The following is a 16,540-nucleotide window of genomic DNA, read 5'->3' on the forward strand; positions in this document are numbered from 1 at the left end:
GAAATGCTCACACATCACAGATACCAGGTAGACGGGCATTAGAGAGTATGGTTCCCGAAGCACGAAAGAAAAACCTGTCCAGCCAGGCACGGAGGTGACACCAGCAATCGCAGGGAGTCTGAGGCAAGAGGATCATGCCAGCTTGGGCAACTCACTGAGATGCGATCTCAAAATAAAATACAGGGTAAAGTAAAATAAAAAGCTCGAGTCTGAAGCTTAGTGGTAAAGCACCCCAGAGTTTGACCCCCAGCACTACGCCCTAAAAAGAAATCTGTACCCATTCAGCACAGAGGCAGTCTTGTTTTCTATGCGCGGGTGGTTGGACCCCACGCTGTCCAGCCGCCTCCTCCAAGCACAAGAGGCAGTCTCACATACCTGGAATCCTATTGAGCGTCACCCAGAAATGCTCATCAGGACTGAAAGTGTCTTTGGACCACTGCAGCAGATCCACAGCCCGAGGGTCGTGGAGCACAAAGCTGGCAAAAGCTCTGGACAGAGCCACGTAGGCGGAGCCGAAATAGATGGTGAGGTTGTGCGGGGGCGGCGGCTTGCGCGCGGTTGTCCGGATCACGTAGGAGACCTCGCGGCCCAGGTGCTCGCGGTGCACGAATTTAGTCCGTGCCACAGCATGCGCAGGGGGCAGCACGCCAGGGGTGATGTTTTTCCCTTTAAACCCTTTCAGGTACTGGACGATCTCCTTGTTGGTCTTCAGGGGGAAATCCTGCCCGCAGGTGTTGATGACGTACTTCCAGGGCACCTCGGAGGCCACCAGGTCTCTCAGGCAGTGCAGGTCAGCCTGGAGCCTGGAGATCCCACCGTAGACCACGGGCTCCGTCCTGGAAGCCAGGAAGGCGTTCGGGAAGCAGCTCAGCAATTGTTCCACCGCACCTTTAAATTCAGCGGTCGCCTTTTCATCCACATGCACACAGTAGATGTTCTGAGGCATGAAAATAGCACGGAAGAGTCTTGCGAAGGTGTCAAAATGGTGGTGGACGACCATAATGTATGCCAAGGGAAACTCAACTTCTTCTTGAGACAGAGGGGCCGTGATGTAGTGGCTCTGGGTCAGGTACTCCTCACAAGAAGGGTTCTCAGAGATTATTAGCTTGGCTCTCCAGGGCGATGGGGTTTTCCCATCGGTAAAGGATGTGCAGATCTGAGCCAGCGTCAAAGCGTCAGAGAGGTTTAGCCTCTGGTAGTTTCGATTGCCCCCAAAGCTGAACACATAGAACACAATAAAAATGATGACGGTAGAGACAGAGGCGATGAAGAGGTAACGCATGGAAGAAGGCATGCCTCGGAGAGAGAGGCGAGCTGTCAGGGTCTCGGCAGGCAGTCCGTAAACCTCTCCACGACTTCCTCTTCCACCCCCTGAGATAGCTCAGTCATTCCTGCCCCAAGGACGCTCTGCACAGAGTCGGCTCCATCCGGACACCGAGAGGGGTTGGTCCTGGAGCTGATCTTACTAACCGATTGCAGCCTCCTTTGTCTACAGCCCCGGGCAGGCTGCTGAGCTCAGCCTTCTTCTCCTCCTCCTCCCTTTACCTCCCCGAGCGCATCTCCCAGCTGTTGCGCTGAAACTCTGAGAACTCTGCCCCGCTGCTGCAGGTTGAATTTCTCCGAGGCTCTCTCTTTCTCTTCCCGCCTCGTTACTCCTCCTGTTGTCACCCAAGACAGAGCTGAGGCAATGAGCTGGGACCGGCAATCGGCTTCCTGCAGTCACCAGCGGGCTGGGTCCCGCCCCTCGGTGGCGGTGGCTCCCAGCAGAGGTCACAGCCTGTCCCCAGGCTGTCCCCGCCACCACCTCTCCTCACAACTTGGGCTCAGTGTTCCCAGACATGGGGTGGGGAGCCCTGACTCTAGCGGTCACATTTAAAAGAAAGCAAACTCCCTCAGCCTGGCCCCACCCCATCCTTTTGCAGGAGGGGTGCTGTCCTGAGGAACCTGATAGAGCCACAGGGCAGAGGCCTCCACTACAGGTTCTGCTCTGGGGGCTTCCAGACAGGACCTCTGCCCTGGCTACAAGTGATGCTCACCTGTAAAAGGCTCAAGTCAATAACTTCTGAGGATAACCACTAATATTATAGACAGTGTTGGATTGTTTTGCTGAATTCAAACACGTGTAGTATTTAGATACCAATAGAATACCCACCTCTGACAGGACTAAACAACAAAAAAAAGGGGGATACAAAGGAAAGATCATTTTGTATTTATATATACAAAATAGTTAGGATAGATATACAGCTACTTTCGCTTAATTCAATGAGAAGAAAAAGGTGTACTAATAGTGTTTGGACAGGATATCCTGTCTGCTTTTGGTACTGTGGATAACCACTAAGAACATAACAATGTACAATGTTTTGATTATCAAAACTGTCCTATTAATCAGCCTTGAAGCTGTCTCATTTGTATTTGTTTCTCAATAAAATTAAAATTAAAAAAAAAAAAAAGTGATGCTCACAGAGGGGCCAAAAGCGCCACTGCCCCGGACTTAAACATGTGCTCAGACACTTGCCCCGGGCCACTGTGGTGCTTTAGCCTTGTACTGGGGGATGAACAATCTCCACCATTTATGACTCTGAGTTGGCCTTGGGGCACTCTGCACTTTTAATTCAAAGTTTCATCTTCAACCTCCAGTTTTTTGCTGGCTTGTTTCTTTCTTTCTTTTTTTTTTTTTTTTTTGCGGAACTGGGGATTCAACTCAGGCCTTTGCGCTTGCCACGGAAGCGCTTATTCTACTGAACCATCTCCCCGGCCCTTGTTTCTTAATGAAATATAGGTGATAGCATTTTTACTTACAATGAATTTTTTCGTTGCTTTAAGACAGGGTCTTGCTATGTAGCCCAGGCTGGCCTTGAACTCACAGCGCTTCTCCTGCCTCTGCCTCTCCATCACTGGAATCACAGAGATATGCCACCACACCCAGCTTTAAACAGACTAAACTGCCAGTGTCCCCAGGGCCTGACTTCCATCTCCTGTTTGCTGGACGGGGGCTCGTAGTAGAACCCTAGCCCCCATTCTCTTCTTTTTGAAGTCTCTGCCCTGCTATTAATAGACTACTGTCAACATGCTGACTCCTTCCTTTCACTGTGGCTGAGAAAGCCAGAGTGGCCCCTCACAGTCTGGCACCCGAGCTCCAACGGAAGCCTGGGTCACTTCCTGAGCTCTCGGCGCCTTCATTACTCCACTTAGCCTGGGAGCCCATCAAGAAATTCACATGTTGGGTTGGTGAGATGGCTCAGTGGTCTAAAGCACCTACTTAGAACAAGCTTGGCAAAACACAGGGAACACGGTTCAATCCCCCAGCACCACATGCCAGCCAGCCCCGCCCCCTGGTGGGCTGAGCTGGCCACACACACACACACACACACACACAAATAAATAAAATTTAAAAAAATTTAAAAAAAAGAAATTCACATGTTGTTTTGTTTTATGTTTTTTGAGACTGGGTCTCACTATATATTACAGGGTAGTCTCGAGCTCACTTATGTAACCCATTCTAGCCTCAAACTCATGGTGATCCTCCTGCCTCAGCCTCCCAAGTGCTGGGATTATAGGTGTGTGCCACCATGCCTGGCTAAGAAATTTATGTTTTCTAAGAAATATGGTTTTGCCAGAAAGAAAAAAAAATTTTGATCACCACAGGATTAGGACACACTCTTTGTGTATCACACTGTAAGATAAGCACGTGTTGTTTGTATCAAACCCTCTGCTGCTCTTTGGCTCAGTCCCCAGCCTCTGATCACCCTGCATTTGGGTGTTGCCAACTGGGCCCCATGTTCTCAGGGCCTGTTGGGGGGTGGAAGGAAGCTCCTGCTCTGGCCCTACCACCTCCAGCTTCTGGCTTTTGGAAAGGTGCACCTAAGCTCGCCTGTCTTTCTGTAAATGCAATAAATGCTGCATTTGGCAGTGTGCTCCACCCTTGGGATCTTTGTTTGGCAGATAGGACGCCTTCTTTGACTCCACATGGCCTAACTCAGAGGGTTTTTGCAATACATGCCTGCCACAATCTATGTCACCCGCCCTCAGATTTTTAGGTCAGGCAGAAACGAGAAGTAGATTGATCTAATTTAGGCTAGGTTTAAACCCAACATCCTCCTGCCTCAGCCTCTTAGAATGCTGGGATTAGAAGTTTGTGCCACCTCTTGGTATGATTTTATTTAAATGTCTTTGCAAAAGGTTCATTTTTCTTGGAAATGTGGAATTATAAGTTGAACTAAATTCAGATATTTTAAATCTTTTTTAAAAAATGCTTGAAACTATTGTTTGAAGCAAGGTACAATTCCCCTATGATGAATGCTATCACTATGTATATATAAAATGTACCAATAAAAAAAATTCAAGGAAAAAATAAAAGAAGCATGTGCCACCACAACTGGCTAAATCAGTCTACTCCTTGATGTCATCAGTGGAGTTGACCAAGGAATGACATGTTCCTGATAAAGAAAAATTTAATCCCAAGCATCTCTTTTTCCAATAATAATACTTTAAAATATTATTAGATCTACCATTTCTAAATACCAGGATAATTTCTGTGTCTTACTCATTTGGCAAAGCCTGGTGGCTTAAAATGGGTATAAAAATATTTTTTAGCTTGACAAGGCATTCAGTATACAGATCCATAAGTTCATTTAGGTCACAGAATCTGTGACCTAAATGAACTCGTCAACTCTTTCTGTTGACGAGTGCCCAGTAAGGCGGAGGCTCAGTAAACGTACATGGACAGGACTTGCGGCACTACGTACAGGCACTGGCCCAAATAGGAGCTTCTGCTGTACTTCTGTATCTAGCCCATCACTGCAAATGGTATTATTTTCTGGAAAATGTAATTGTTGGGCTGAGGATAAAGCTCAGCGGCACAACACCTGCCTGGCAAGTCCAAGATCCTGAGTTCGATTACCAGTATAAAATAAAGAGAAAGAAAATGTGATTTTCCCCCCAGTGATTTTGTCTGCCAACTTCCCCTGCCCAGAAAAATTTCTGCAGAACTTTTTAGAAAACTAGCTACCAAGGCAGACATAGTGGCACAGGCCTAGAATCCTAGGACTCAGGAGGCTGAGGCAGGAGGTTGCTGCGAGTTGGAGGCCAGCCTGGGCTACACAGTGAGTGCAAGGCCAGCCTGAACTACTTAGCAAGACTTTGTCTCAAAAACAAACAAACATGACCCAGGAGATAGCTCTTCACCTTTTTTTTTCGGTACCAGCGATCGAACTCAGGACCTTGCACTTGCCAGGCAGGTGCTTACACCACTGAGCTATATCCCCGGCCCGACTCTGCAGCTTAAGCACCTGCCTGGCAAGCACAATGTCCTGATTTTGACCCCTGGTACCAAAAAAAAAAAAAAAGAAAAGAAAAGAAAAGAATTAAAGCATGAGTCTTCGGTTACCTCTCCTTCCTGACAGGTCACACAAATTGCTTATCTGGAAGAGACACTAAGAGTTGAGTTGTTGTTGCTTTAAACTACAGTCAAGGAGAAGGTTGACACTCCAAAGCCCAGGGCTCATGCCTTGTCCCTCATTTGGAAGCAGGGTTTTGTGAGCTACCCACTGAATCAGGCCAGGCACAATCATCCTTCCTGGAGCCCTGGGGAAGGCGTTCTCTTTCACACACTCAGAAGCCTTGCATTCTGCACATTCAGACTTTTCCAGCTGTGCATCCATGGAGGACCCAGCTCCAAAATAAAGAGGATAGTCTTTTCTGGATGTGGTAGCGCCTCCTATAATGCCCAGACTTGGGAGGCTGAGGCAGGAGGAACACCACAAGTTTGAGGCCAGCCTGGGCTATATATTGAGCTAATCTTGACAACATATGACCTCGGCAGAGACTTTGGGTGGTGGAGCATTTCCGGCAGCTTGTGGCCACAGTCTCTCCTGTGCCTTTCCTCTGCCTACCTGCTGACCCTAAAGCACACTTCATTATGCTTGCATAATTGTTCTGGGACTTGTTTTTCCACTGCCAGTTAACCACTGTCCTTAACTGAGAAGGAGGTTGAGAGGACACAGGTCTGAGCAGAACTACCAGACCAGTACCAGTACAGTTAAATAATAGTCCAAAGGCGCAGCAGGACAGCTCGGATAAGGCTCATGGAAGTAGCACCGGAGGGCTGAGCAATACTGGCCCTGCAGAAAGGCAGGTCATGAGGTGAGGTCTTATCTGTGCTCGGATCTTCCTGTGCTTTTCTTCGGAAGGACCTTTCTGGGTGCTGGGCATTGTTATAGAAGCAGATCAAATAACTCCAGGGCTGTTCTTAACTATTGACTATGGGGGAGGAGATGGGGGCAGAGCAAAGAGAAGGGCAACAAGAACAGCTAAGACGTGTTCTCTCCTTGCCCAACATCTCATGGCCAATGTCCTCATTACGTACTGCAGAGAGGTAGTAATAAAAACAAACTTGAAAATTAAAATACAAGGACTTGTTTCATGAAGTAATCCGTGCACACGTACAGGATTTGGGCGGTTTCATTCACTTGGGATGGCCAACTAGGTAGTTCTGTTCTAGGCGGCCTAATAATTGTGCCTTTGTTTGATTTGCTTTTTGAACAGCAATGATCATAATGCTAAGGAGGAGGAAGAGGGTATTTCCACAGCACACCTTTAGGTAAAACAACAATGCTTCCCTGCCCGAGAATCCTCCCGCGACATTCACAGGGGAGACTCTGCCTCCTGGGGCCCAATCACTTCACTTTCTACACCTTTTATCTCCTTAGCAACAGAAGATGTTGCTTTCTAACTATTGACTATGGGGGAAGAGATGGGGGCAGAGCAAAGAGAAAGGCAACAAGAACAGCTAAGATGTGTTCTGTCCTTGCCCAACATCTCATGGCCAATGTCCTCATTTCTGGATCCAGAACCCAAAGCAGTCCTTTGAATTCTCAACTCTGTGGGTGTAGCAGGCTTCACATGCACAATTTTAGAGACCCAAGCAGCTCTTCTGTCACCTCTCAGCTGCACCTGCTTTTGATGCTGCCAAGGTATGATGGAAATACTTTCTGGATGCTGAATGGCTTAAGCAAATACTTACAAATAAGAGTGCGCAAAGTATTCAAATTCGCACATGCTAAAGCACTCATGTGGACGCACTTGGGAGACAGCCCTCTAGTTTTCATTCCTAAACTAGGAACGGGAAGGGCTTAACATCTTAGTAAATGAAAAATAGTGTAACAAATACCAAAACAAGTCTCAGCCAATTCATGTTTCAAGATGAAGCACATCACTGAACTCACAGGTGGGGGTGGTTTAATCTTGGGAGGGAAAAGGGTTTCAATCCTTGTTTTACCATCCTACGTGTCTCCACAGTATTCAGCCAAGTTGGGTGCTTCTGGACCTTGGAGGAAGATGGGCCAGATTGGTGATCTGCAAACTCCAGCTCAACACTGCATTCCCTGGAGGGGATGATGACATACAATTGCAGGGTGGGACTGCAAGAGTGCAGTAGGCTGCAGGTTCGTCCTACAGAATATCGGTATTGTGGATCTGCACAGTGAAGTTGGAGAACCAATGGATCAGAGATCTAAATTTCTTGAATTCCTCCCCACCACCGTTCCATCTGCTCTATTTCCTGCACTTAAGCAATATACACTAGAAGAAAAACAATAATGTTTGGGTGATCAACCGTACTGTATCATTTGGGCTCTTTTATTTTTTGGTACCAAGAATTGAACTCAGGATCTCACACTTGCCAGGCAGGCACTGTGCCACACCCCCAGCCCTGTACTGCATAATTTGGAAAAAGTTAACAAACAAATGTGAGCTCAAAGGATGGACAATCTGATCCCTTAAGTACAACTTATTATGGAAAACTAATATGCAGTACAGTTGTCCCTTGGTACAGCAAGGGTCCAGCTCCAGGTCCCCTGCCCAGGCCCTCAAAGTCCTGGATGCTTAAGTACCTTATATAAAGGAATAAATTTGCATAGAAACTGCGTATCCTTCTAGCTCTAGACAACTACATCAGCTCTGGACGACGTATCGTAACTAACACAATGTAGACGCTACGTAAATAGTTGTTCTGCTGCATTCTCTAGGAACTAATGCAGGAAAATGGCCTCTGTGTGTTTAGTGCAGATGTAACAGAGGGCTTGATCTGAGGCTGGCTGGATCCCTGGGTTCACATCCAGGATCTGACAAGCCAGCTGTGCAGAAGGAGGTGAGCAAATGGGTGTGCAAAGAGACCCTCACTACAAGAGATGCTACTTCTAGTTACTGTCCATAGCCCCTGAACGTGTGCATAATCCAGTGTCTGGAAAGTACTTGACAAAAAACATAAGCACACACACACACACACACACACACACACACACAAAATTGTAGGGTGGGACTGCAAGAGTGCAGTAGGCTGCAGGTTGGTCCTACAGAATATCGGTATTGTGGATCTGCACAGTGAAGTTGGAGAACCAATGGACCAGAGATCTGTGTCAAGTATCTCAAGCCCAAATTAGAGAAGGGTGTAGGGGAAAGGTTGAGAAAGACAGAGGAAGAGAGACAGACAGAAAATATAAAGTATGGAGGAAGCCCTGCAGCAGCAGAATCCCTGTGCCCAGCCAGGGACGTGTACACTGACACAAACCCTGACAGGCCCCAATGCAGCTACATGCACAGCCACTCTGTGGCCCGGAAGCCCCACATGCAGGTCACGGCCCAGCAGAAATGGGTATTTAGCTGTCAAAGGACTTGGTGCTGAACATTCACTGGAGCTGTGAAGCAAGGGAACTGAGCCCTGTGGAAATGATGTGAATGTCCATTGAGAGCTGATGCACAGTGGACACTGGGGCCACCTGTGTGGGGAGCTGCCAAGTTGTAGGACCCCGTCCTGTGCCCTGTGGGCTGCTTAGGGCCTTTACTCCACGCCAGCAGCACCTTCTGTCCCTTGGTGGTGCCAGTCTCAGGTACCTCCAGATTTCTGTCTTTCTCTCAGTACTGTACTGTAATAAAAATGGTTAACTAAATATGATTGCCCTCAGTGACACATCATGAAAACAGAAAAAAAGAACACATGCTGTATGTTCCCATTCATATAAAGGAGAAACCAGGTGACAAGAACCCATGCTGCTAAATGTCAGTGGGTCCCGGGAGGACTGGCTGCACAGGTGTGATGCTTGTGCCAACAGATCAGGTACCTTAGAGAAAAGAATGGATTTGCATAGATGCTGTTTGCATCTCCCTAGACTTTAAATCATCTGCATGCCATGTGCTCTTTTCTCTGATGGACGGTACTTTATCCACAGTGACAGGAATAAGCCATGGTCCTTCCTGAAATCTTTTCTAGGTGAGTAGGCATCAGAGCCCCTGGGATAACTTAGACCTTCGGGTGCCACTGTGGTCCAATCTTTTGCAGTGCACTGTCCCAGAGATTCCAACACTTCCTCCTGAAGTGTTGAACAAACTTCCTATTCAGGACTTCCTTCTACCCAGAACCCCCTCCCCATATGCACACCAGCTGCCCTCCTCACCATACAGCCATGTCTCTTTCCTAGCAAGAAAGAAGCCATGGGACAATAAGAGGCTGGGTGCAGTGGCACATGCCTGTAGTCCTAGCACTTAGGAGGCTGAGGCAGGAGGACTGCACAAAAACAAGACAGGTCTGGGATACCTAGTGAGTTTGAAGTGAACTTACACCACACAGGGAGACTTTGTTTCAAAAGACAAAACAAGATAACACAAAAAATCCAGTCTGGTTGTGACCATCAGAAAGCTGAAACTCAGGCCACCAGTCTTTAGCCAGCTCACACTAGCTAAAGTGACACAAGTTCTAGGAGAGGCTTTTAACTAGTCCTAGAATGCTAATTCTGATAAAACTATCCCTAGAATATGACTTCTTGGTGAAACTAGTCATAGAATGTCAAAACCTAGTAAAATTAGTCCCAGAATATTGCTTCTTAGAAGAGACCATATACAGGTGACATCGGAAGACTACCTGTAGCAACACCTGACTTCTAACAGAAAGGTATGCCAATGTGTCTTCCCAAGCCAAGTACACTACACCTGGGTTTTGTTTTGCATTTGCCACACGTAGAAGTTTCATAATAACAATACTAAGACCCCAAGGATCAATATTTAAGAAGCTAATCTGTCTGTTCCTTCTCTCTTTGAGCATTTTGTGCAATGTGTCAGGTACAATTCGGGCACCCTGACTCTTCCCTCCGTCAGTCCTACAGTGAGAGGTTTTCCCCCAGGGTCTAGGCACAGTAAGCTCAGAGAATTGGGCATCTGGCCTGAAGATAAGCAAACTCCTAGTGGCCGAGCCAAGATTTCAGCTCAGGGCTGCTGGCTCCCAAGTCCCATGGGAGAGTGAGTGCCTCCTTAGGGTACGCAGATCTGTGTCCACTGAAGTCTAAGGGGCACTCTGATGAATGCCAACTGGACCCAACCCTTAGCATCTTCCTTCTTCTCTTCAGTCTGTTTTTACCTTCCTTAATATAAAATTGGGGCAGGCCACCATATTGTGTCTATATCAAATGCTATATTTTGGTTTAAAAATTGCCACTCAGAAGAAATTGCCGCTCAGAAGGTCAGCAGAAACAGGGTCACGTCTCTGGTTCTTCCTCCAAGACCCCAAAAGATGGTGTAGCTAACAAAGCAGAGGTGTCTATCTACACTGCCATATTCCACAACCCATTTTTGATGCAATATGTGTGAATGTGCAATTGCACACAGATTTATTAGGGCAGTTTATTTTAAAAAAAAATTTTTTTAAATCGTTTATTTATTTGTTTGGTACAGGGTCTTGCTACACAGCTCAGACTCATAGTGACCCTCCTGTCTTAGCTTCCCCAGCACATGGATTACAGATGTGCACTACTACACCCAGTTTCAGGGCCCACATGGCATGTGTTACCAGGGATCGAACCCAGGTCCTTGCGCGTGCCAGGCAGGTGCTTAGACCACCAAGCTATCTCCCCAGCCACTAAGACAATTTCTGTCTTGGGAAATTATAACATATTTAAAAACTCAATAAAATGTTAAAATTTCCAATATTTCCACTGAATTACTTTATAACTACTGGTCTGGTATATCGGAAATTATTTTATTTTAGTTTTTATTTTTGAAGAGACATAAGACAAAATTTCAAAACAAGAAAATAGAGTAACCGTGGTTAATATATTACATATTGTTATCTTTAAATTAGTTACTCAGAGTACAGTATCATAGTTTAAAACACAGAGACAAAATTTCTAGGTGCCCCAAGTCCTACCGGGTTGAAGTTCAAGGTGACACAAGTATGAATTTTTTTTTCCTGAACCAGGCAGGAAGAGTATGTAACTCAGCTGGAGAAGGAAAAAAGCAGAGAGTAAGGGTGGAGGTATGCGTCATAGAATGGCCAAAGAACAAACCCAATGAAGAAGGTGACACGAAGGCACAGCAAAGCAATGCTTTCTTTGAGAGAGACTACACAAGTGCTTCTGGCTATTTCCTGGGTACTTTACTTGTATACAAGGTGAAGTTTTTGAAGCATTCATCAGCTTTCCATGAGGCTGTGTTTCCCTAAAAGTAACTCACAGGTATCCCAACTCACTGAGATTCCGTCCTAGCAGACATGGGATGGAGACTGGTCAAGTCAAGCTGGTAGGAAGATCTATCTGCATTTTGCCCCTCTAAGTCTTTCCAAGATCAATCAGGAGAGTCACCACAGTGCCGCACAGTGCTGGGCCTTCCACTACGGCAACCATCGAAGAGTAGCCATGTCACTACACTAGCCCATGGCTGTGGGTCTCAACAAGGGCCACAAGGTGATGAAGAATATGAGCAAACCAAGGCACAGCTGCAGTCTTGGACGCCTCACCAAACACACCAAGTTCCTGCAGGACATGACCTGGGAAGTGTGCGGCCTTGTCCTTACGGCAGGAACAGTGCTCCAGGGAGCTGCTCAAGGTCTCCAAGGATAAGCGTGCCCTCAAGTTCATCAAGAAAAGGGTGAGGATGCACATCCAGGCCAAGGGGAAGTGTGCGGAGCTGAGCAACGTGCTGGCCACCATGAGCAAGGCAGCTGCCAAGAAGGACTGAGCCCCTCTGTGGATAAAGCTTTGCAGAACGTTAAAAAAAAAAAAAAGATCAATCAAAATCTCTCATCCTGTGCCAAATATATTAAATAAATGAATGAATAAATGATCTCACAAAGCCTGATTGGTTTGGGCATCATACATGCCCTCTGGACAGATGTGGGGCATCTCGTTAGGGCACAAGCCGTGTGCCCAGGTCCACCGTGGTGCAGGTCTTCCTCTCTGCACTTAAGTTGCATCTCCCATGACCTCAGGCCCTGGCACCTCAGCATTCACTCAGGCAGGAAGAGGCTGAAGGATCTGCCAGTCTTGAACAGTGACAGTGCAGTGTGGATGCTGCCACCAGTGCAGGCTCAGCGAGCCTCCGTACCGAGGGCCTGCGGAGAGCCCAGCTTCCAGGCTCACCATCTCCAGCTTTCCTCCTTGTCCTATTCCTTCCCCTCTGGGTGTGGCTTTCCTTCCTTCCTCTGCCTTCATCCAACCAAGCTGCTTTTTTTTCAAAAAGGTTCTTTTCCCAGCATTCATATTTAACATGAGTTGGAAACAAACTCCCTTGCAACCCTATTTGATTTGGATTTTTGTTGTTGCTGCTCAGGGCTGTTTCTGCAGGAGTGAGAGTTGAACCAAGGCTTCCCCATGTGAGTTGCTGACTCTATCCCTTCCTCCTATTTGAAATCTTTCTTTGGGGCTGGCAGGTTAGCTCAGTTGTCTAAAGTACCTTCTTGAGCAAAATCAGTCAGGGGTAAGGGACTGCGGTTCAATTCCCAGCACCACATGCCTCACTAGATCAGCCCTTACGGCAGCCTGAGGCAGCCAAAACAAACAAACAAACAAACAAACAAACAAAGAAATCTTCCTTTGTAGCCAGCAAAGCACAAGTCACTAGTGAGTTAGGAAGTCCTTGAAGCCAAGGAAGCACTGAAGCAAAGAAAGAAAGCCACTGAATGTCCACATCCCACGCAGACCCACCCGACTCAGGTGAGCAGGGACTATTCTAGGATGGACACTAGGAGCTGCCTGGCCCAGCTGTTAGGGGACAGGAGCAAGAGACAGTCACTGAACCTCATGACTCAGGCAAGGTGTCCAGGGAACACTGGACCCGGAGAGAGACCAGCAGACATCACAGGTGGAGAAAATAAGAGCCACAGCTTAGAAAGGACAAGCTGCAAGTGAGTGGATCCTGGAGGGAGTGTAGCCTCAGGCTTGGACAACAATTTCAGTGAAGAAAAAAGAGGCAGATGTGGCCAAACAAGCAGAGCTGGAGATGCTGAGACAGAACTGAAGCCCACCTTGACCACTGTGCCCGCGAAGCGCAGACACATGACAGGCCTATGGCCCTGTCTGTGATGGCAGCCACGGCACAGATGTGTGGGTGACACCTTAGATCCTGAGAGTTAAATTGAATCCATTGTTGAAGTTGATTTCACTTGTTTCTTTTGGAAACTCTGAAATTAGCTAGGTGAGAGGGCCAACAGATGCAGGGAGGAATACATTAAAAAGAATGAAGTTGTCACATAGGCATGGTAGCACATGCCTGTAATCTTGGCACTCAGAAGGCTGAGGCAGGAGGATCCCCACAAGGTCAAGACCAGTCTGAAATATATAGTGAGTTCAACACCAGCTTGAACTACATAGAAAGACCATAACTGGGAGGGGGAGGACTACCTGCTCGGGCCCCTCCCCCTCCTGTCCCTCTTTTGGGACAGGAGCTTTCTTTCTCTCAATAAATATATTCTGCTCATAAAAAAAAAAAAGAAAGACCATAACTCAAAAAATCTGAAAAGAATTAATATGTGATGGGGCCAGTGAGAAAGCTCAGTGGCACAGTGCTTACCTGGCAAGTGCAAGGTCTGAGTTTGATTCCTGGTACCATTTTTTTTTAAAAAAAGATATGTTATGCACATGTACCAACTCCTCATGATGAATGTAATCATTATATATTCTAAACACATACTAATAATTTCTTTAAAAACTACACACTAGAAAAGAAAAAAAACTAGATCTGTGGCTACTAGCCCATAGAACATGCTTAAGTAAATGTAAAAGAACAGAAATTATACCAGGAATATTATCAGACCATAGTGTATGAAACTGGAAATCAATGGCAAAAGAAACCACAAAAACTCCATAAATGCATGTAAATTAAATAACACCCTACTGAATAACCAATGAGTCACAGATGAAATTAATGAAGAAATTAGATAGTTTGTACAATTAAATAAAAGTGCTAATACAACATACCAGAATTTATGGGATGCAATGAAAGCACTCCTATGAGGGAACTATATAATAGTGAACTCCCATATCAGAAAAGTAGAGGGCCGGGAAGATAGGTCAGTAGAATAAGTGCTTGCCTGGCAAGCTCAAGGTCCTGAGTTCAATCCCCATTACCACACACACACACACACAAAAAAAAAGAAAAAAAAAAAAAAAGAAAAGTAGAGCAAGCTCAAATAAACAACTGAATTTTGAACCTCAAGCTTCTAGATAAATAAGAGCAACTCAAACTCACAGCTCATATGAGGGAGGAAATTATAAAGACCAGAGAAGAAATTAATGCAAATGAAACTAAGAAAATAATACAGAGCATGAATGAATCAAACATTTGGTTCTTTGAAAGATAAATAAAATTGACAAATCCTTAGCCAACTTTATATTAAAAAAAGGAAAGAAAAGACTCAAATCCATGCAATTAGGAAGGAAAAGATTGAAATCATAAGAGATCCTGCAGAAATTCAAATCAAGTCCTACTTCAAGAACCTAGATTCTAAGAGAGAAAGCACAGAAGGAATGGACAGATTCCTAGATGCACATGGATTACAAAAGTTGAATCAAGGAGATATAAAAATCCCCACTGACCTTATCAGACCCAAAAGCTACAACTCTTGTTGCATACGTCTTGCTTTATCTTGGTCTTAACCATCCAGCAGAAAAGTATAAAAACGAAGTATAAGAAGTAAAGCCATGCTGTTATGTTGAGTTGTAGGGGACTCAGGTCAACAACTTATGACATTGCCAGTGAAGCAGAAGACCCAATACTATTATGGACTACTGGACTCTTTTAGAATATTTTGCTGAGTTAACACACCTATAATATTCAAATGACGGAACTAAACAAAAAAGGGGCTACAGACAAATGTCCATTTTGTATCTGTGTATTCAAAATCATTAGGATAGACATATAGTTACATTCTCTTAATGAATACAGGGACTTGTTCTAATAGTGTTTGTAAATAGGATATCATGTCTGCATCTTGTACAGCAAATAACCACTAGGAAAAGAGTATGCAATGGGTTAATTATTGAAACTGTCCTACCAATTTGATTTGAAACTGTCTCATTTCTATTTATCTCTCAATAAAATTATAGGAAAAAATCCCAAATAAAACAATATCCAAAAAACCAATATCAGTCAGTGAAATCAAAGATGTAATTAAAAACCTACCAACACAGAAAAGCCCAGGCCCTGCCAGAGTCACTGCTGAATTTCACAAGAAATTTAGAGAAGACCTAATACCACTACTTCTCAAATTCTTTAATGAAATTGAAAGGGAAGCTATACTCTCAAATTCATTCCTGGAAGCAAGCATTACCCTGACACCAAAACCAGAGAAGGACCCAACTAAGAAAGAGAACTACAGGCCAATCTCTCTAATGAATGCAGATGCAAAAATCATCAGTGAGATACTGGCAAACAGAATGCAGCAAATCATCAAGAGGATTATACACCATGACCAAGTGGGATTCATCCCAGGAATGCAAGGATGGTTCAACATACCTAAATCAATAAACATAATACAGTATATTAATAGAGGCAAAGAAAAAAATCATATGATCACCTCAACAGTTTCACAAAAAAATTTTTTTGACAAAGTCCAGCACCTATTCATGATTGAAAACCCTAAGAAAATTGGAACAAATGGTCTTTATCTCAATCTTATGAAAGCCATCTGTGACAAAACAATAGCCAACATCACATTAAATGGACAAAGCTGAAAGCTTTCACTCTAAAATCAGCAATAAGACAGGAATATCTACTGTCACAACTCTCATTCAATATAATTCTGGAATATTAGCCAGAGTTAGAAAAGAGAGAGAACTATAAGGTGTAAGGATAGGAAAGGAAGAAGCTAAATTATTATTTGATGTTGGCATGTTACTTTACATAGAAGACCCCCAAAACTCCACCAAAAGACTTCTAGCTTAAATAACTAAATTCAGTAGCACAGCTGGATACAAGGCAGCACTCAAAAGTCGATGGCCTTCCTGTACACAAACCACAAACTCACAAGAGAGAAATTAAGGAAACAACCCCTTGTACAATAGCATCCAAAAGACTGAAATACCTAGGAATCAATCTAGTGAAGACAATAAAAGATCTCTACATTGAAAACTGCAGTACTCAGAAAAAGGAGAACCAAGAAGAGGTCAGAAAAATGGAAGGACAGGGGCTGGTGAGATGGCTCAGTGGTCTAAAGCACCTACTTAGAACAAGCTTTGCAAAGCACAGAGACCGCGGTTCAATCCCCCAGCACCACTTGCCA

The 16,540-nt window shown here is 45.1% G+C and overlaps 1 protein-coding gene across 2 annotated transcripts in view; it reads right to left on the reverse strand.

The window, feature by feature from the left end:
- Positions 1 to 16,540, reverse strand: part of Gcnt2 (glucosaminyl (N-acetyl) transferase 2, I-branching enzyme (I blood group)) — a 93,154-nt gene that overhangs the window by 69,570 nt on the left and 7,044 nt on the right. The window contains exon 1 of one of the 2 annotated variants that reach the window (XM_023712084.1): positions 376 to 1,657. The exons of the other annotated variant lie outside the window; for it this stretch is intronic. Within the exon in view, the coding sequence (XP_023567852.1) occupies positions 376 to 1,294 (919 nt within the window). The 5' untranslated portion in view covers positions 1,295 to 1,657. Of the gene's footprint in view, positions 1 to 375; positions 1,658 to 16,540 lie in introns of those variants that run through there. 2 annotated transcript variants of the gene reach the window in all.

Source organism: Octodon degus, unplaced genomic scaffold, assembly GCF_000260255.1.
Source record: "Octodon degus isolate 3935 unplaced genomic scaffold, OctDeg1.0 scaffold00023, whole genome shotgun sequence".
Taxonomy (NCBI): domain Eukaryota; kingdom Metazoa; phylum Chordata; class Mammalia; order Rodentia; family Octodontidae; genus Octodon; species Octodon degus.